This window comes from Macrotis lagotis, chromosome 1, assembly GCF_037893015.1.
Source record: "Macrotis lagotis isolate mMagLag1 chromosome 1, bilby.v1.9.chrom.fasta, whole genome shotgun sequence".
Taxonomy (NCBI): Eukaryota; Metazoa; Chordata; class Mammalia; order Peramelemorphia; family Peramelidae; genus Macrotis; species Macrotis lagotis.
Genome location: NC_133658.1, coordinates 892,721,813 through 892,742,711, shown reverse-complemented (window position 1 = coordinate 892,742,711; position 20,899 = coordinate 892,721,813). Strand labels below are relative to the sequence as shown.

Sequence of the window (20,899 nt, the reverse complement as noted above, 5' to 3'; positions counted from 1 at the left end):
GATTAGGGACAAAAGTAACAGTAGTCAGTGACTATAGTGATCTATTATTTGATAAACCCAAAGACACTAACTTTTGGGATAGGAACTTGCTATTTGACTAAAATATTGCTTCAAATAAAGATAGAAAGGAAATTTACATTTAATTTTTCTCAATTACATATAAACAAAATTTTTTTTAACATTCATGTTTTCAGATTTTGAGTTTCAAATTCTTTCCCTCCCTCCCTGTCCTCCCTCTTCTTTGAGAAGCAAAATAATTTGATATAGATTATACTTATTCAGTCATAAAAAAATTTTCATATTAGCCATGTTGCAAAAGAAAATGCAGTCCAAAAAGCAAACGTAAAAAAGTTTAAAAGCTATGCTTCAGGTAGGATTCAGATCTCCTCAGTTCTTTCTTCAGATGTGAATAGCATTTTTCATCATAAGTTCTTTGGAATGGTTTTAGAGCATTATATTACTGTGAACAATTAAGTTATTCACAGTTGATCATCTTTTAATATTGCGATTACTATATATGTATTTTCTTGGTTTCTCTTATTTCATTTTTCTATCAGTTCATGTAAGTCTTCTCACATTTTTCTGAAAGTATCCTGATCATCTTTTCTTATAGCATAGAAGAATTCTATATATCATATATCACAACCTGTTCAACCATTCCCTAATTGATGGACTTTTGAATTTCCAATTCTTTGCCACCACAAAAGAGAGCTGCTATAAACATTTATATATACATATACATATACATATACATATACATATACATATACATATACATATACATATACATATACATATACATATACATATACATATACATATGTGTGTGTATATGTCTTTTTCCCTTTTCCTTTGATCTCTTTGGTTTAAGATTCAGCAGTGCTAATTTCTGGATCAAAGGGTATGCCCAGTTTTATAGCCCTTTGGACATAGTGCCAAATTGCTTTTGAGAATGGTTGGATCAGTTCACAACTCCACCGACAATAATTAGTGTCTATTTTTCCACATCCCTTCAATACTTCTCATTTTCCATTTCTGTCATATTAGTCAGTTTGATAGGTGAGATGGTACCTCACAGCTGTTATAATTTGCATTTCTCTAAACAATATTGCTTTAGAGAATTTTTTAATAGGACTATAGATAGCTTTGATGTCTTCTGAAAATCACCTGGTCAAGTCCTTTGATCATTTGGGAAATGTCTTGTATTCTTATAAATTTGTCACAGTTTCCTATATATTTGAGAAATGAAGCCTTTATCAGTGAAACTTGCTGTAAAATTCCCTCCTCCTTCTTCCCCTTAGTTTTCTCCTCTAATCTTAGTTGCATTGGTTTTGTTTGCACAAAATCTTTTTAATTTGATATAATCAAAATTATCCATTTTTGCATCTTATAATGCTGTCTTTTGTTTGGGTATAAATTCTTCCTTTATCCATAATTCTGATGGGTTAAATATCCCATTTCCCCCTAATTTGCTTATGTTATCACTCTTTCTGTCTAGATCATGTATACATTTTATTTTTTTTTTTTCTAACTTTACAAAATAAGTTTTGGTAATTTGTCCCATACTTTTCTTTACATGGAACAAACAAAAATACAAATTCATCTCTGGGGGTTGTGGGAGGAAAGCATTAGGGGAGGAGGCAGGAAAGACCCCAGGAAGGAAATAGATAGTACCTGAGCTATGTTTTGAAGGAAAGACCTGCTAGAAATGAATTTAGGTTTAGTGTGTTGGTTGATCCTCAACTGAGTAAGTTTAAAAACTGTTATTTGGATGTTCTTTTGGCTTGAGGGATGGAGTTGCCTACTTTCTGAGAGCCAATGACTAATACATAGTCTCTTGCAGAATAGAAAAGAAACGCACCATTGTACCCACCCTGGCTGAAGCTGTTGCCGAACAAAACGGGAGAGAAGTAGATTGGGAATATTTCTATAACCTCCTCTTTACCTCTGATAACCTCAAATTGGTGCATGTTGCCTGCCATAAGAAATGTTGTCATAACCTCAGCTGTGATGAAACCAAGATTTACAAACCCAAGAAGCAGGTCGTCAGGAAACGTGCTGCCCGCAGACATCGGTGACCTGTCTCCCAATAGGTTTTCGAGCCAGAAGGGGACTTGGAGAGCATCTTCTCCATTCCCCTTGTTTTACAGAAAAAGAAACAGGCTCTATTTGGAGAAGAAAGCCTGCTTTTATTAAGTGCCTACTATATACTATTCTCTGTCCTAGTGCTGGGAATGGTTACAAAGACAAAATGGAAACATTTCTTACCCTCAGGGAGCTTACATTTATCTGTGGAGGAGAACAGGTGTACAGAAAATTAATATTCAAAGGATTTCAAAAGTAAATGGAAGATAATTTCTGTTTTGGGAGGAAGGATTAATAGCAGATGGCTTCAGGACAGTCTTCCTGTGCAGGAAGTAGCTGAGCTTAGAGGAAGCTGGGAATTCTCAAGTTAGGAAAGAGCACAGTCCAGACAGGGGGACAGCCAGTGGAAGGTCAGGGAGCCTACCTCATGGACATATCTGTTTATGCTTTAATGCAGAGCCTCTAGAATAGGGATTCGTGATACAAATATATAGGCCGTCCATCTGTTTCTGTCTCTGTGTTGTTCAGTTGTGTCTGACTCTTTATGACCCTTTTGTGGGATTTTTTTGGCAGAGGTACTAGAGCAGTTTGCTATTTCTTTCTTCAATTCATTTTACAGATGAGGAAACTGAGGCGCGTAGGGTTAAGTGACTTGTCCAGGGTCACACAGCTAATAAGATGAGTCTTCTTTGACACCAGGCCCAGCGCTCTATCCACTGCCCCATTGAGTTGTCCCATGTCTATGAGTATTGACATATACATGTATAGTGTATGCACACATCTATCCATTCAGGGTGGCCCGCAAGACCTTGGTTCAAGTCTTATCTTTGACACATCCTGCCTATGTAACCCTGGACATGTGACTTATCTAGTGCTCTAAGAGCTTCTAAATTGCTGCCTTCGTGGAGGGATTTCTTCCCCTTATGAGTGGAATAATATATTAGCCCCTGTCTCTCTCTCTCTCACTCTGTGCCTGGCTATCTGTCTCTAGATCTATGTTTATGTAGCTTTGAAATAACTCTGGATAGAGTTCTTTCCCTTACTTTGTTTTCTGTGCAATGTCCAATTTCTGTTGATTTCTAGGTCTTTTCCCCCTTGGTTATATTGTTTGTTCTGCTATTAGAAAACAGATTGTTGGGTACTCAGCATGAAATAATAGTTTTTAGCTATGAGAAAATGGTGTTCTGTGAACTCAGGAACTTTCTTCCCTCTGTAATTTATCCAGTATTTTGTTGACTCAAGGCATACTTTTCATGCTAAAAAATAGTAATTCTTACTTTTCATAATTCCAGCTTGGGAGATATGGGTTGTTGAACAGGAAGGTTGAGTCTCTAAGCCAATGGGTAATATAATTCAGTTTTGTGAACCTTACACATGAGAGGGTATGTGTGCTGTGTGTGTGTGTGTGTGTGTGTGTGTGTGTGTGTGTGTGTATGTGTGTGTGTGTGTGAGAGAGAGAGAGAGAGAGAGAGAGAGAGAGAGACTTGAGACTTGAGAAGGAACTGGATGTGTTTTCTAGTCATATACTATCAATTTTGTAGAGAATGAATTTTAATTTTAAATTAGTTGTTTTTCTGTGCCCAAATTTCCTGTTAATCTGAGATGACATGTAAATCATCTTCCTGAAGTATACATGTTGAATTTAAAAAAAAAAACCTTCAGTTTGTAAACAGATAGTTTTAAATGTGTGTTGTCTTCTGGAGAGGATAACTAGGTGGTGCAATGGGTCGAGTGCCAGACTTGAAGTCAGGATGAGTTCAGATTTAGCATTATACACGTGATAGCTGTGAGACCTTGAGCAAGTCACTTCACATTGCCTCAGTTTCCTCATCTGTAAAATGAGCTGGAGAAATGAAATGGCATATCACTCTAGTATCTACCAAGAAAACCCCAAATGGAGTCACCAAAAGTTGAACACAACTGAAATGACTGAACAACATCAAATGCTGTGGGTCACACAGCTATTAAGTGTCTGAGCCAAATTTGGAAGCCATTTCAGGAAGATGATTCTCCTTGACTCCAGTCCTGGGACTCTGTCCACTGCACCACCTAGTTGCATGAAAGGCATAGATGGTCCCCACCTTTTCTTCTTCGAGCCTCTTACATCATTCCTTCTCTATTCTTTTGAAAGCTATTCTTTGAAAGTGAGGCCATTCATTGAGAGTTCTGTTCACCCATTCTTCATCTCCCAACACTCTGACGTTGTTTCCCATTATCTCCTCCTTCACTCCGGTCTCTGAGGAGGTGATCCTTCTTTTAGCTAACACCAGCCCCTCTGCATGTACCTTCCATTTTATCCTCTCCCATCTTCATTAGCAGACTGCCCATATTGTCAGCACTGCTCTCTAATCTTCTGGTACTCATCTATGGACTCCTTGCTAGATGATGCAGTGGATAGAACACTGGCCTTGAATCAGGAGGACAGGAGCCCACCTCTGACATGAGCTGTGTAACCTTGGACAAGTCACTTAATCCCGATTGCCTTGCATTTAGGACCATCTCCAGTCATCCTGACTCACATCTGGCCACTGAACTCAGATGGCTCTGGGGGAGAAAGCGAGACTGATGACTTAGCACCCCCCCCCCCAATCCAATTCATGTGCTTGTCATGGTATCACCTCCCTGATGTCATGACTTTCTTTGAGAATGAAGGATATTATTATTATTATTATTACTACAAATCAACCCATGTTTCCCCTGTGTTGTGGCAGCTAGGTGATGTAGATAGAACATTGGTCAGTTGGTCATGGAATCAGGAAAATCTGGGTTTGACTCTGGCCATAGATACTTATAATATGTGTATGACTCTGGGCAAATCACTTAACCTCTATTTGCCTCAGTTTACTTAACCATAAAATAGGGATACTATCATCTGCCTCATAAGAGGATAAAATGAGATAACTGTAAAAGTTTAACAACAGTTCTTGGTACTGCCGTTTATTCCTGTGCCCTTCTTTTCCTTCCTACTCCACTACCTTTACTGAATCTTACTGAATCCATAAGCTACCTTCCTATATTCTTTTCTTGAAAAAGCCATCAACACTTGATATAGTCTCATCCTTTCATGCTCTTCTAATCCTTCTTGTACTCTGACTTCCTGAAATCATCAATTAAATGAAACTTCTTTTTCCAGTTAGCAGTGATCTCTTAATTGACCTTTTCTCAATCCTCAGTCTTCTTAACTTTTTGAAGCCTATTGACCAGTTTCTGACCCTGCATATATATATGTATATATATACATATATATGTATATATATATATATATATATATATATATATATATGTATATATATATATATATATATATATACTCTTTCCTCTCTTAAATTTCTTGGCTACTCTCTCTTGGCTGTCTTCCTATCTGTCTGACCCACTATTATGGGTGTGCTCTGAGGTTCTCACTTGGGTTTTCTTCATTTTTATCTCTGTAGTATATCAGTAAGCAGCTAGGTGGCACTGCAGTGGATAGAATATGGGGTACAGCCTCAAACTCTGACTGGCTCGGTAATCCTGGATAAGTCACTTAAACCCTACTTGCTTCAGTTTCCTCATGTATAAAATGAACTGGAGGAGGAAATGTGAAACCACTCTAGTATCTTTGCCAAGAAAACCCCAAATGGAGTCACAAAGTTGGACACAACTGAAAAAAAAATGACTGTTGGTGACCTCTTTAGCTCCTAGAGATTCAATTACCATTTCTAAGCAGATAATTCCCAAACCTCTTTATCTAACCCTAGTCTGTCACCAGTTGTGTTTAACATTTCAAAGGGCAGCTAGGTGGCACAACATCAGGAGGATGTGAGTTCAAATATCACTTCAGACACTTGACTTACTAGCTGCGTGACCTTGGGCAAGTCACTTAACCCTGACTGTCTTGCATTAGGGCCATCTCCAATCATCCTGATTCTTTTTTTAATTTTTTAATTTTTTAATTTTTAGGTTTTTTTTTTTTTTTTTTTTTTTTGCAAAGTAATGGGGTTAAGTGGCTTGCCCAAGGCTACACAGCTAGGTAATTATTTACATGTCTGAAACTGAATTTGAACTCAGGTCCTCCTGACTCCAGGGCCGGTGCTCTATCCACTGCACCACCTAGCTGTCCCCATCTTGATTCTTAATCTGACCACTGGACCCAGATGGTTCTGGAGGAGAAATTGAGGTTAGTGACTTAGCAGAGCCCCCCCCCCCCAAATCCAATTCATGTGCTTATCATGACATCACCTTTCTGATGTCACAGTCTTCTTTGAGAATGAAGGTCAAACATCCTCATCATCATTGACATTTCAAATTAGATGTCCTGTAGGCATTTAAAGATCAAAATTACCAAAAATAGAACTCATCTTCACCCCCCTTAACTCTATACTCTTTTCCTAAAGCTCACTTATAAATTTGTCTATTACTATTTTTAAAAAGTATATTTTTTTGATCAGCAAAAATCTATTTTTTCTCTTTGACCCTAAATTGAGATTAAAAGAAAAATAAAATCCCTGTTTAAAATAGGTATAGTTAAATAAAACAGATTATTACCATGTCTAAAAATGGGTCTTATCCTATACCACTATGTATCATTAGTTCTCTGAAATTGTGGTTATTGATTATTGTGGTCATTATACCTAATTCTTTTGAAGTTGTCATTACTATGTTGCTGTTACTGTCCTGGTTCTGTTCCCTTCAGTCTGCTTCAGCTCATATAAGTCTTCCCAAGTTTCTCTGAAAACATTTTCATCATTTCTTATAGCACAGTAGTTTTTCATCTTTTTATATCCAAAACTTGTTCAGTCATTTTCCCAATTTATGGGTACTCTCTCAAATTCCTGTTGCATGCTATCTCAAAAAGTGCCATAAATATTTTTATATAGTTTGCTTTGTTTAGGACTTATCTGTCCCTTAATCTACCTTTCCTCTAATTCTCTCTTTCCCCCCCTTTCAGATGTTTGGTGGATTCTTTCTACTTTACCTTTTTGTTCTTAATTTTCTCTATAAAATTGCTTGAAATACAATGTCTGTTGGGTCATAGCATTCAGGTAGTGAAATGATTCTTAATTTTTTAAAAACTATCAATCTGCTTTCCAGGACACTTATTTTTGCTATGCCATTTTCTTTTATTTTTCCAGATTTTGTTTTAATATTTTAGTTTGTTGGAGATACTGGCTTCTATTGGGTCCATTCCATTCTAATTTTAAGGGGTTTTGTTCCTTGTGCTGTACTGTTAATTCATGTTCCAAATTTTTCTCTTTTATAGTTTTCATTTCTTTTGCAATTTTTTCCTTTAGCACTCATTTCATTGACAAAAACATTTTTTAGTTCTTTTTAAAACACTTTATCTTGTCCAAGAATTCTAGTTGAATTTGTGCTCATGTTCTGATTTTCTTTGAAAGCTTTGTTTGGAGATTTTTAGAATCATTCTTTTTCTGGATTTGTGTCTTGAGCATCCCGGTCACTTTTGTAGCTTTTTATTATTTTTTAAAAATTTGTTTCCAATTGAACTGGTCCTATTGCTGCTTTCTTGGGTGATTAAGAGTTGTTTTATTTCAGAATCTCAGAGACAGCTCAGATAGAAAACTTGTGAGCTTACAGTTTTGATTCAGGAGAGTCTGACTGTTTTTTCCTGGTCTGCCTGCTACAAATTCCTGACCTAGGTTTGGATCTGAGCAAAATGGATTGTTGCCCCTATCAGTCAGCTAGGAAGTCTTACTGGTTCAGAGGGACAGAATTACCAATCTGGAATTCCTGTCCTTAGGTATTCTTCTCTAGATGTTGGACTGTGCTGAAAGCTAGAACTGAGACCTGCTTTGAGTCACATCACCAATGTTTGCTTCTGAACATGATCCTCTCTTGCTACACAGCTGAGGATGTGTGTGTGTGTGTGTGTGTGTGTGTGTGTGTGTGTGTGTGTATGCATGGTATGTGTGGTATATGTATGTGTATGTATATGCATGGTATGTGTGGTGTGGTGTGTGCGTATGTGTGTGCGGCGGGGAGTGGATCCCTTCCTGAGTACACTGCATCTATGACCCAGAACTCTCCTGGTGGCATTTCTTGTCAAGGTGTTTTGGCATGGCTTCCTCTTGCCCTCTCTGGTTGAACACTTCATGCTTCTGGCCAGTATGGGCAGGGGTTCACCCTACTGTTTACTGATTCTTTGACATCTTGGCTTTACCCAACCCTTTATTAGAGGGCTCTCACCATCTTCATCATCTAGGTTCAAAACCTTGGTGCTCATCTTTTCCTCTTGTCTTGCTCACCCTACATATTTAGTTGCTAAATCTTGTCATTTCCCTACATCTCTTTTATACCTCTCCCCACTCATGCAGCCACCACCCTAATTCAGGTCTTCTTACCTCTTACCTGTACTACTGTTGTATTGCTTTCCCAGTCTTTCCCCACTCTCACCCATCCTTCACTCAGTGATTTCCCTAAAGCATACACAGCTTTAATCATTTCATCCCCCCAACCTCATTAAATGCCAAATGGTTCCCTCTTATCTCTAGCAATGAATAGAAAGTCCTTTTGGGTTGAACTCTTGACAGCTTGACCCCTTCCAATCGTCTTGCATTCTTCTCTTCACAAGCCCTATGGTCTGGACATTCTAGTCTCCTTGATGATATTCTGTCATATCTCTGCTTTGGGCTGGCTTTCCATCTCCAAATCTGCCTTCCATCCAGCTCAAGGACCACTTTCCCACAGTGGCCTTTTCTGGTCTTCTCATTGCTAGTCACCTCCATGTTACATAACTTCCACTTAGCCTGTATTTGTCTTGTATGGTTTGGTTATGGATCCCCTTTGAGTCAAGCCCCTTGAGGACAGGTAAGGATACTTTACACACCTGGCATAATGTTTCATTTTGGCAGCAAAGTTTAGGAGGGGCATTGATGAAAACTGACAGAAAATATAGAAGAGGGTTCCTAGAATGCTGTGATCCTCAGGTCCATGCTATGTGAAAGTCTGTTTACATGAAATGGAGAAAAAAAAAACCAGGAGAAAAGATGATTTGGGGACATGATAGCTATCTTCCAGTACATAAAAGTATGTCCTATGGAAGACAGATTGAATGTGTTCTATTTTGGGCAGAACTAGGGGCAATGGATTTAAGTGCCAAAGAGCCAGATTTAGGGATGATGTTAGTAAAAATCTTTCTGACAAGAGCCACCACAAAGTAAAATGATTACACTGGTTTCAAGGTACCAGATGACCACATCTCAGGTAGATAGCCACTAAGGTCTCTTCCAGCTCTGAAATTTTGACTTAAACCTGTGGCAATGGGACATCTGGAAAAAGTGAACAAATGAAATGGAGACCAAAATTTCAAATTTTCACAAAATGGACATGAATTAAGACTTGCCAATTGATATTCTATCACATCTAACCTCAACACTGGGGTAACAAGCAAACAGGATCATGGAATGTTGATACAAGATTCAATCCCATCATTTTAAAAATGGGTAAGTGATTTGCCAGGGTGAACCAGTCAAGTATGAAACACCTACTATGTATCTGGTGCTAGGGCTACAATTATGAAACAATCCTCACTCACAAGAAGCATACTTCCAAAAGGGAAAACATGTTATGTACATGGAAGAGCTGGAATTCTAATATAGGTTCAGACTCCAAATCTCCAGAAGGCAAAGTGAGAATAGTCCCTTTAGGGATGGGGAAGACAGGTTCAAGTTCCCTTCTTTGGGTTCTTGTTTACCTTCCCAGTATTATCTTTCCTGCCCTGGATTTATTTCCCCAACCAACTTGTCCTTGTGGGACAGATTATATTTTATATTTTTGTGTCCTTTATAGTGTATAGTCCCTTGTCTGATGGTGACATTTTTAATAGCTGTGTGATTGCAATTCATTTCCTTGCTAAACCTTGGTTTCTTTTCCTGTTAAAAGAATATCTAAATTATCATTTATCTTGAGGATCAGGTGAGATTAGGCATTTAAGATATATTCCAAACTGTAAACGCTTTCAATGCTATTATTTCACCAAAGATACCTTCCAGGAAAAAAACTAGAGGTTTGGAGAATGTACAAACTAGATTGGCATGCTCCAACAGCCCAAGTCCTTTGGCACAGTTCTGTCATCAAAATAAGTTTTATCTGCATTTGGTAACACAAGCCTCCTCTTGTCAGTTCTTGATAGTGGAACGAAAGCAATTGTTGAAATGCTCATAAATGTCCAATGACAATTGCCACAGGAATACTCAACCATCCAAGCAATATTTTTTTGCAATATTTTTATACTTGGTTAATGTATTTTTTTTTAATAAATGTCATCTCAAAAAAAGGTTTTTATGTGTTTATTAAAACCCAGGAACATCATACATTCACTTGATATAGTCTTGTTCCAGAATAATACTGAATTATCCAGTTTGGAACTATTCAGATTATTAACATTAAAAAAAAATTTACTCCTGTGAAGTTATCGATGGGGGGATTTTATTCAAGTGTAACACTAATGTTTTTGTGCGCCTCCTTCCTGCCTTCCTGATCTCCTTCCCAAACTATCCATGAAATCTGGTCTGGCCACCCTTGCCCTCATAGTAGTTACCTGGAATCTTCTTTGGCTTCTTGTGTACCTTCCCAGTATTACCTTTCCTGCATTGGATTTATTTCCCCAACCAACTTGTCCTTGTGGGACATGTTATATTTTATATTTTTGTGTCCTTTATGGTATATAGGCAAATGTCCACGCTTAAATACTGGTTGTCCTACAAGTTCAAAGGCAGGCTCCTACAGATGATTCTGCCTGAAGCCCTCATCTTAAGCTAAGTCAAGTGTCTTAGCAACTTGGAGTACCTGTCAGAGTCAAAGCATATACTTAATAGAACCAGCTATCTGAAGAACTTTAAACACTCCCTTGTAAATTTGGGTGGAAATGCACTGGATTCATTTGTGAGAATAAATTAACTGAAGATTAGATTTCAAATGAGACAATGGCCCCCACCAATTCTTTTTATAGTGTGGTTATGGATCAACATGATAGATAATAGTATTACTGTTCGAAGTTAAAAATTACAAATGAATGGGCACCAGGAATATACAATTTTTTCAATATAATTTTTTATTGGAACACAAGCAGTAACAATGAGCAGTACTGGTAGGTAACATTCTGATTTTTTAAAAATAACATAGAAACTGATAGAGCAAACAAAATTCTAAAATTCTGAGGCAACTCAATTACCACCAGTGAGAGGTGTTATGATTAATAGTCAAGTTCATGCAGTAATCTCACACTGTAAATTATTTTTCCAAGCTTTCATAACATGAATGGATTATAAGCAACATGTCCAAGTTATTAAATATATTGTAGTTCACTGACCAATAAATCAAAAAATTATTTGGAGTAAGTGAAGGTCACATCTCCTAATGGGAAAATGATCAAATTAAAAAGAAACTGACTGCTGAGGAAAAAATAAGTCAACAAGGGCAAATATGTTGAACTGCATGAGATGAAGTTGAAAAATTTCTCTTCATTTTAACTTGCTATCAAACTACTCTACAAATGAAGTTTGGGAAGTAATTATAGAGTACATTCAACATAATTTATTATTTTTTCACTTGTAACAACTTATACAAAGATATAATAGACAAAAAAGGAAAAAAAGTCTCCTCCATTTTGAAAAGTAAATAGAACTGTTTTAAGTGGAGATCTACTTTTATTCCAATATCCTTGTTTGAGGCTGTTTAATGGGCACAGGAGCCTTAACACTAGTCAAACCCTAAGGAGAAAGAATCAAGTACTTGCTCTTTAAGCCAAGTAATGCTCCCTCCATTAATGGAGCAAATATTTCTGGAACAAATAGTAATGTCCACTTAAGGACAAAAATAAAGCTGCTTAAAATTGTAAAAAACAAAAAACTTCCTAGTGTTAAAGCCTTCCTTTGCCAACTTAACTTAAAATATCTATGAGAAACCTCTAATCTGCACATATATGGAAACAACAAAAGTACAAAATTCACTCACAGGTGAATTTATTAGGTAAAACTGTAGTAATCATCAAATAACCGGGGTTGGTAGTAGAACAGAAGCTTGTTTATACATTTAAAAACATTTTAGATGCCATTTTTATAATTATAAATGTGCCACTTTTCTTAGCCCCACCTGAGCTTATTCAAAGCATAATTTATTACAAAAAATAACATACCTACTTTACTAGAAGGTATAGTTGTCTCAGGTAGTTGGAGCTGCCATGGTAAAGAACAATGCAATGCAAAATTTTCTGCCTAATCATCCCCCAAAGGAAAAAAATTGGAACTTTATAATCTCAAAGTTTACCCCAATGAGTTTCCCACAATGGCTTTAGAAACATCAACTAGGAGTAGCAAAATTACCTTAGCTTAACTTTTCAAGCAAGAAAATTCCCATGGGGATAGATTTGATATTGATACTGACATGTGGCAACTAGGATCATTTGTAATAGCATGACACTGGTAACTGTCCTTAATGTATAAAAAATAAAGATATAATTTTATAATGTTTTATTAAATATCTACATTTCTGCATCATCATCATCATCATCTTTGGCTCTGAAGTGCATTTTTCTGAATTCTCGTCTGCTCATTGAAGGACAAGGTGGAGAAACCGGTGGAAGGTCCTTGGGGAAAAGAATAAGAAACTCAGTTTGTTAATGAAAATTGTTATTATTTCCAACCAAATCGATATCCTTACTGTTCCCTTCATGCCATTCCTCCTAATGACATGACACCCCCTTCATGCCTTAGACTACCTATCAAGCACTGCTGCTTCTATAAAGTCTGTTGATCTCCCACTTTTTGTACACCTTCCCACCCTCCCAATAGAAAGCAAGTTGTGGACAGGGCTGATTGTCTTTTGCCTCTGTCAATAAAGTTTAACAGTGCCCAGCAGATAAACATCTATGGATTTGAAAGTTCCCTCCAATGATGTCAATCCTAACCCATCTAGGCAGCTCCTGCCCAGGGCCCTAAGTTGGCCACAGGAAGTCTACTCAGTTTGCTAGAGAAATATCTGGTAGAATCAAGAAGTTAACTTGTTGAGTGAATATATTTCATTCCCTTTGACTTAACCTTGCTAATTTAACTATATCCTAAGGAACTTGACACTGTTAACACTTCAAATGCCAGCTCTAAAGCAGAAAGGGATCTTCTGGATCCAGTCACTTTATTCTTAAAGAGATGAAGAGAGTGAGTCTCAGTGTCAGACTGGAGGTGAATCTGGGTCTGGGGCCTCCATGTTTTGCAATCTTTCCACTTGAACACCCTGCCCATCTTGTTTTTCAAAGGGAAAAGAAAATGGCTTATTCTTACTTGCATGAGCTCTACATTTCCAAAGAACCGATTCACTGGCATTGGCTGATTGCTATCTTCATCTAAAAAGATGCTACTATCTATGTGGGATGGTGTCTTCTGGGAATCTGTTGCCTCTGACCCGGATTCCCCTAGCAGCACAACGCCACGCTTATATACATCTTCCTCTATCAGATTTTCTTTATATTTGGGGAGGGCCAAGTCATTTTCAGTCTTTGCTAAGCAACTGTTAGCCACATCTACGGAGTGGCTGTGATGAGAAAGACCATTCTCATTCCTCTCCAGCTGCTGTTCACAGATCTTGGAAGTATTGGCTTCATTACTTGGTGGCAATGCTTTGTGTTCGGCACACTCCAAAGGCTTATTCTCACTTGAGGTTTCAGATACCACTTTTGGTAAAGAAGTTTTTCCCTTTTTGGTTGTTAGTTCTTGTAATTCTGACTTGATGAAACTATGTTTTTCATACTTGAGTGTCTTGGACGTCCGTCTCTCAGTTGCTTTGTGTGATGAAGCCTGTCAAGAAAAATGAGTTTAAGGAGAAACCAGTGATACTTATTGGACCTAAGATTGTCTTTTGTTCATTTCCCACTGGGATCAGAATGGTTTGTTTCAACATCTAAACAATATGAAAGTTATTTTTTAAACTTTAATATTACTATAGGAACACAAAACTAAATCAATGATTTTAAAAAAGAATCTGGACAAATACCCAAATTCTACTAGAATTGTTATACTTCTGGATAATCTACCTAAGTGGATATAACTTACCATATAAACAAAAAAGAAAATTCTTGACTATACCATAATCTTCCTAGGGGTCTTAGGATCCACAGCTTTAGAATATTTATTAAAGAACTTTCATCTTACAGATGAAAGAATAGGTCCAGAGAGATGAAGTGTTTTGTCCAATATCACAAAGGTAGGATTTGAATCCAGGTTTCTTTCCACTATAACATGTTGTCCTCACAAACTCTACTTTTCACATGTCATGTTAGTTAATTCAGTATTTTGCAGAGGATAACAGATGTGCTATCATAATGAAGATATATTACAGAAGGTCTCCCATCCAACAAAAGAGAAGGGATTAAAGTAATAAACAGTTGATTTGGTGATATTTTTTAATGATTTCCTCCAATTCTTTCTTTCTTTTTTTTTTAAGGTTTTTTTGCAAGGCAAATGTGGTTAAGTGGCTTGCCCAAGGCCACACAGCCAGGTAATTATTAAGTGTCTTGAGCCCGGATTTGAACCCAGATACTCCTGACTAACAAAATATAGTCAAACTTTCACTGGATTGCAGATCCTCAACTTTGTGCATTCTGTATCACAGGAAGATTGAGAAAGGAGAGAATATGAGTCTATGACTTCTCCCTAAGAGTAAAAATTGCTGATCAGAGAAATTGGGCACCAACTCTTAACAGGTTCATTCACTTTTCCTCTAAGACCATTCTCTTTGGAATTGACAATCATTACAAATTATTTTGGAATGGTTTAGTCAAAAACATAAATATGTGAGACCACATTTTAATGCTCTTCAGAGAATGAATGAATGATTGAAGGTCACCTTACCAAACATACTGTTTTTGTAGATTTAGGAACATCAACTTCTTGAGCTGAGGCAGCTCTGGTTGCTGGGTAGTTTTTGCTCTTTAGGCGTGCTGAGGAGCGCACCCCGTCTGCAAGCTAAATCAGATAGAGAAGTCAGGGAAAGAACTAGAGCAAAAAAAAACATCAGGGGGAGTGCTGACATCACAAGAGACAACCAATGAGTCTGAGGAAGGTAGTAAAACTTGGGATTTATGTAGCAGGCAGGATTTGAAGGACCAAGGGAAGTTTTTTAAATAAGAAAAAAATACAAAACTGAGAAAAATTACAAGAAGCAACTGCTAATCATCAAGAAAGTCAAGGGTTCTGTAATTTCTATCTATATTGAGATAAAATAATAAGCATTTCATTAACTGCCTGCTTTGTGCTAAGCACTGGGATAAAAAGAATGGCAAAAAGAAAATCCCTGCCCTTGGGGAGGCCACAGTCTAATGGGGAGTGGGGTCTCAGATGGGAGACTGTGAAGGATGTGCAGAGGGAAGGATCTTGAACGTGCAGTTGTAAGACATATGTTTGTCTAGAGGATGGCAGTCCATCAAGGTGTCAGCGAGTACTTACTAAGTATTTACTAGGTACCAAGCACCATCCTAGATGCTGAGTTAAATTCTAATACGAATTTCAGAAAACACTCTTGGAAAAAGAAATCCCAAGCCCTGAAAATATAGTTCAAAAGAATTCTCCTGAAAACAAACAAAAACACAAATGGCTACATTTAAATGCTTTAAAAATAAATTTAATCTCACATTTAATAAGCATCTGCTAGACAGACTGCACTGCATGTTGCCAAATCCCTGCCCTCAACAAGCTTCCACTTTATTTTAGGAAAGATGGAAAACACTGATCCCTCAGAAGAGAGGCTCCTTCTCCTCTTCTAGGAATTTACAACTCTCAGCCCTTCACCTCCATCTTCTGACACACAGAATGCCAACATATCATTGAGTTCTTTTTCAGTCTTGTCCGACGCTTCATTACCTCATTTGCGGTTTTCCTGGTAAAGACTTGGGAGTGCCTTAGCGGAAGTGCCTTAGCATTTTCTCCTGCTGGAGTCTGAATTCACAAAGAGGCATGTTCTGGACTCAAGGACCAGTGTTCTTTTCTCAGTGCCATCTAGTCTTCCCTCCCATTACACAAGAACCCAAGGTGTTAGTGCTGAAGCCAACATTTGTCCACAAGTAGGAGGGACTAAAGTTTTTCCTTAAACTTCTCTATTAATTAAAACTCCTAATGTGTTAACAACAGAAAAAAGTCTAAAGTCTGAGTTTTTATCTTCCAAAGAATGAAAGAACTTCTAAATTATGTGTGGAAATAGCTTTCATTTATTTTACTTTGTTAAATTAATTCCAATTTGATAAATTTAAGAACCTTAATTTAAGAGAGTGTTTAAAATATTGGGGGAAAGGGGGTTTGTAATAAAGTCTTATGTTTTTCTTTTTTAAAAAGTTCTAGACTGAAAATAGGGGAAATAAAACTTGAGGAGTAAGAAACATTAAAGGAAAAGGTTGTAAGTCATTTGCAAGACAACAATCAGAAATGCGATGTCAATCTGCTACACAAGCATTGGTGCCTCCCCAAGAAGATCTCCAATTTATCCTGTTCAATTCTTACTGGTACACAGTTGTTTCCATGTTATCTCCCCATCATACCATGAGACTCTGCAACCCTGGCAGAGCTGGGTTGGGTTCTGTTGGCATTCCTTTGGCATGTAGTATAGTGAAGCACTTCAAAGGTCCTTAATAAATGCTTGTTGATTAACTGTGCCAAGTTTGAAAGAAACCCACAAAGATAGAAAATAAATTAGGAGAGTTTTTAAAAAATCGAGTCAAAGTCTCAACTTTTCCAACTGTATCATATGATGTGGGTAGAGGAATCTATAGGAAATAGAGAATATTCAGCTCATTAAAAAACCGAGAGGAAAGGAGGGACAAAATGTAGGTAGGGCAAGGCGACAGCTCACGTGACATGTGGCTCCTCTGCCACTGTTCAAACTCAAACATTGAAACCTGGATTTGGCCTCCCCTTGATCATGACAAAGTTCCCTGGCAACGGACACATGAACACAAACTGATGCCAAGTATCCATTAACATCTTCTGTTATGAGCAGCCATAGTAAATATGATGATCCAAAACACTGAGGTGCCAGTTTCCCTTCTAAATCTAAACAATGTTTTTATTTACTGAAGCATGACCAGTAAGGAAACATATTAGGGACATTAAAAACCCTTTGTATAGTCAATGTTTTTAAGATAATTTACACAAGTTCAGAATTCTTTCCCCTTTAGCCTGGGCTTTTATTCTCTTTAAGAAGCATTTTGGTTTACAAATGGTACCTTCTTGGGGTGGCTACATGGCACAGTGAATAAAGCACCGGCCCTGGAGTCAGGCAGACCTGGGTTCAAATCCAGTCTCAAACACTTAATAATTACCTAGCTGTGTGGCCTTGGGAAAGCCACTTAACTCCATTTGCCTTGCAAAAACCTAAAAAAACAAAACAAAACCCCAAAAAACAAATGGTACCTTATCTGATAATTTCTGGGCTTGGGAGAATACTCTTGGGCGCTTTTCTAATGATACTGCCAGAGTCTAAGGTAAAGTAGTTGATTCAAAGAAGAAAAATCTCCTCCAATGCAGATTTTGTTGCACGTATTTCCCATGTCCCTTTTCTAGGATTTTTGTTTTGCAAGGCAGTGGAATGACATGTCCAAGGTCACACAGCAAGAAAACTATTAAGTGTCTGAAGCTGAATTTGAACTCAGGTCCGCCTGACTCCAGGGCTGGTGCTCTATCTACTGTACCACTTAGCTAGCCCTTTTCTAGGATTTTCTAAACTGAATTCCAATCCATCCTCAGGTAAGTTTATTTCCAAATATTACATCTTCTTTTCTTAACTTGGGCAGGATATGACCCTGGATAAGACATTCTGTCAGTGAATTGGAGGGAGGGCTCATCAATGCACTTCCTCTGGGGGGTAATGGCAACAATGAATCCCTACCTTCTCACTTCTGGGAAGTGCCCATTGCTTCCTTCCCATAGATCCTCTGGTTGGGAGAGAAGGTGTAGGTGTACCCCTCCCCTCTCCATGCAGCTTTCGACACCTGTCAACATCACATGGATAACATGTCCAAGGGTAAGTCATCATTCCTTGCTTGTCTCCTTTTCTGGTTCCACATTTCTTGGATGGTAGCCTTTATGTCACTTCCTGGTAACAAGATGCTGCCTACTCACCCCTACTATATGTAGATTTGGGGGTCTACAACTTTAATTCTCTGATAGCTGTAATATTCTTTGACCCTTAGTTCTACTGCAATACCATCTACATTTATCTGTTACCACCTATACTTGAGCTTCATAGGCTGTTTGGGCAGATAATATCTCTAAATAACTTGGTATCCTAACACAAAGTATTGTTTGCATAACTAAACAAATTTCTCCCATCCTTTTCAATACTGTAAATTATGAGTTAAAAATGGAGATGCCTCTTAGGGAAATATTTAAAATTCTATCGGAAATGATACTTAATATTTGGTGCTTTAATAAAAACAGTACTTTGACCTCCATTACCTTGTGGCAATATAGTTAGTAAAAGTATTATGTCCATTTTTTAAAAAGGAAACAGAGGTTCAGAAATGTCAAATAATTGAATAATGTCAGCTTGTAAACGGCAAAGCTGTGATATGAATTTTCTGGTTTAAAAATCAATGTTCAGGGGAAGCTAGGTGGCACAGTGGATAGAGCACTGACTCTGGAGCCTGCCTGAGTTTAAATCTGACTTCAGACACTTAATAATGACCTAGCTGTGTGGCCTTGGGCAAGCCACTTAACCCCATTGCCTTGCAAAAATCTGACTTCAGACACTTAATAATGACCTAGCTGTGTGGCCTTGGGCAAGCCACTTAACCCCATTGCCTTGCAAAAACCTAAAAAAAAAAAAAAAAAAAAAAACAACCCACCCAATGTTATTTTTATGCTACACTTCACCCCCTCACTGTTGCCTTGTAAAGGTTGGGGGGGAGCAGGTATTCTGTGGTGCAGGTATAAAGGAAAGAAAAACATATAATAAAATTATAAAAACTTCAATTCTAAAAATATTCACTGAGTGTAAGAAGCATGGCCTAAAAGGGGGTGAAGGGAAAGCCCAGCATGAGAACTGGCATTTACTTAGCTCACAGGTTTGTTCTTTAGTTGTGTCTGACTTTTGGTGACCCAAGAAGGGGGTTTTCTTGGCAAAGATATTGGAGTGGTTTGCCATTTCTTTTCTTCAGCTCATTTTACAGATGAGAAACTTGAGGCAAACAGGTTTCTTGCTCAGCATCACACAGCTTGAACTCGGAAAGATCAGTCCTCCTGACTTCAGGGCTGGTACTCTATCCATACTTCATACCACTTAGCTGCTGAAACTTTACAGAGACATCATCTGAACCTCAAAACAATCGTGTGAGCAATAAATATTTATCCTCATTTTACAGAAGAATTGAGATGTGGGGAAAAAAAAAGCTAAGTAACTTGTCCACAGCAAGTGATTCACAACATGGGATGTGAACCTCAATCTCTATGGACTCCAAAACCAGCACTTTGTTTACAAAAATTCCATTGTCTCTATGGATCATTGATTTAGAGCTGGAAGGAGCTATAGAGATCATATAGAGTCCAAATTTTGACTTTTTATAACGAAACTGAGGATTAGATTTAAAGCAGAAGGTCCTTGAATTTTGCCTTCTCATTTTACATATGAGAAAGCAAGTTGCTTGAGGTTAGCTATGTGATCGTACCTGGACAGTACACCATAGAGACAGAATTGGTTAGGTGACTCGTCCAAGGCCACACAAGAGAAAAATTATAGAGATGGATTTAATTCAGGATTTCTGTCTTCACATCCAGTCTTCTTTCTACCACATTTTGGGAAAATAATTCAATTCCATTCAACAAGCATTTATGGAGGTCAGGAAGTATGTAAGGTATTGGGAACGAAAATAAAAATAAAATCAACCTCTGAACTCAAAGAGCTGACATTCTACTGGGGCGAAACTACATACCCAGTTGAAGACAAAACCCAAACCCTACAATTTGTGTCTACGTGCGTGTCTGCGGGGGTGATTCGTTTAGGCTGGCAATTTGGGAGGCTGAGGTCAACCAGTCCCATATTAAGCATCAAATGTTTGTCCTTCAATCTCGAAGAGGACCCGACGTCGGGGAGTCTGATCGGCGTGGGGGGCAGGGCTGGGCTGTCCCCGGCCTCACTTTCTCCTCGGAGCCATAAAGGAAAGAGAAACGTGGTAAAACTAGAAGAACTTCAGTTCTAAAGAGAGAGACCCCGTCTGGGTCTCGTGGCCAGACAGGAGCCAGGATGCCGGGGTGGCCCGCTTGGGCGGCCTCCAAGGCCGGGGTCGCTCCGTCGTGCAGGGGAAGGCTGGGTCTGAAGGAGGCCCCCACGGTGAGACCCGGGGTGGGAAACTGAGGCTAGGACCAGTTCCTGGGCTAAAGCCCCGGATGAATCCCACCCCGCCCCCAGGGGGCGTGACCGGACCCGGCGACTCCGCCCCACGGAGACGCGTCAATGGGCGTGACCAGAGGAGGCGCCCCTCCCCCCTCGGTGGGCGTGGCCCGGCCTGGGCCCCCCGCGCGCTGCCCTTCGGGCCGTGGCCCGGGCGGAGGGATCCCGGCCCCACGGCGGCCCCGGACAATGGCTGCGCGTCACAAGCCCGGCCCGGCCCGGCGGTGGGGTGCCCCTCCCCGGCCCCCATTCCTCCGTTCCCCGGCCGCCCCGCCCCGGTCCGGACGCCTAGGGCCGGCCTCCCCCGCCGGGGCCGCGCTTCCCTCACCTTCCGGCTCCTCATGAGTCGGAGGCGCCGCCGCTACCGCGGCGTCCTCAGCTCCGGGGCTAACGCTCTCCTGCGCACCTGACCCGCGACTGGGGGGGGGGCGGGAGACACCAGCCCCAGGCA

At 39.0% G+C, this 20,899-nt stretch overlaps 2 protein-coding genes across 7 annotated transcripts in view; one reads left to right on the top strand and one right to left on the bottom strand.

Moving 5' to 3' along the window:
- The window catches only part of DFFB (DNA fragmentation factor subunit beta), a 45,214-nt gene extending 28,473 nt beyond the window's left edge, over positions 1-16,741 (top strand). For 2 of the 3 annotated variants that reach the window (XM_074218641.1, XM_074218643.1), the window contains one exon: positions 1,844-5,300. In XM_074218641.1, the coding sequence (XP_074074742.1) occupies positions 1,844-2,078 (235 nt within the window). In that variant the 3' untranslated portion in view covers positions 2,079-5,300. Of the gene's footprint in view, positions 1-1,843; positions 5,301-14,517; positions 14,572-15,782 lie in introns of those variants that run through there. The other variant, XM_074218642.1, reaches the window with a different exon arrangement.
- On the bottom strand, positions 11,114-20,885 carry C1H1orf174 (chromosome 1 C1orf174 homolog). 4 transcript variants are annotated; one of them, XM_074218646.1, is made up of 5 exons: positions 20,777-20,872; positions 17,950-18,052; positions 14,925-15,038; positions 13,359-13,871; positions 11,114-12,667 (listed from the first exon to the last, which is right to left on the bottom strand). In XM_074218646.1, the coding sequence occupies exons 2-5, from the start codon at positions 17,986-17,988 to the stop codon at positions 12,563-12,565; spliced, it is 771 nt and encodes a 256-aa protein (XP_074074747.1). In that variant the 5' UTR covers positions 17,989-18,052; positions 20,777-20,872; the 3' UTR covers positions 11,114-12,562. The 4 variants fall into 4 exon arrangements, with proteins under 4 accessions (XP_074074747.1, XP_074074748.1, XP_074074745.1 ...); XM_074218647.1 differs by lacking the exon at positions 17,950-18,052 and having other exon boundaries at positions 20,777-20,885; XM_074218644.1 differs by lacking the exon at positions 20,777-20,872 and having other exon boundaries at positions 17,950-20,452.
- Positions 20,886-20,899: the final 14 nt, after the last annotated feature.

What these genes read in the sequence shown, in the direction of transcription:
- C1H1orf174 (XM_074218644.1), bottom strand. Translation starts at nt 18,096, where the DNA reads ATGATGACTTACCCTTGGACATGTTATCCATGTGATGTTGACAGGTGT. An exon ending in CACTTCCCAGAAGTGAGAAG is followed by an intron (nt 15,039 to 17,949) that starts GTAGGGATTCAT and finishes TATCTGATTTAG; the next exon opens with CTTGCAGACGGGGTGCGCTC. An exon ending in GAAATGTAGAGCTCATGCAA is followed by an intron (nt 12,668 to 13,358) that starts GTAAGAATAAGC and finishes CTTTTCCCCAAG; the next exon opens with GACCTTCCACCGGTTTCTCC.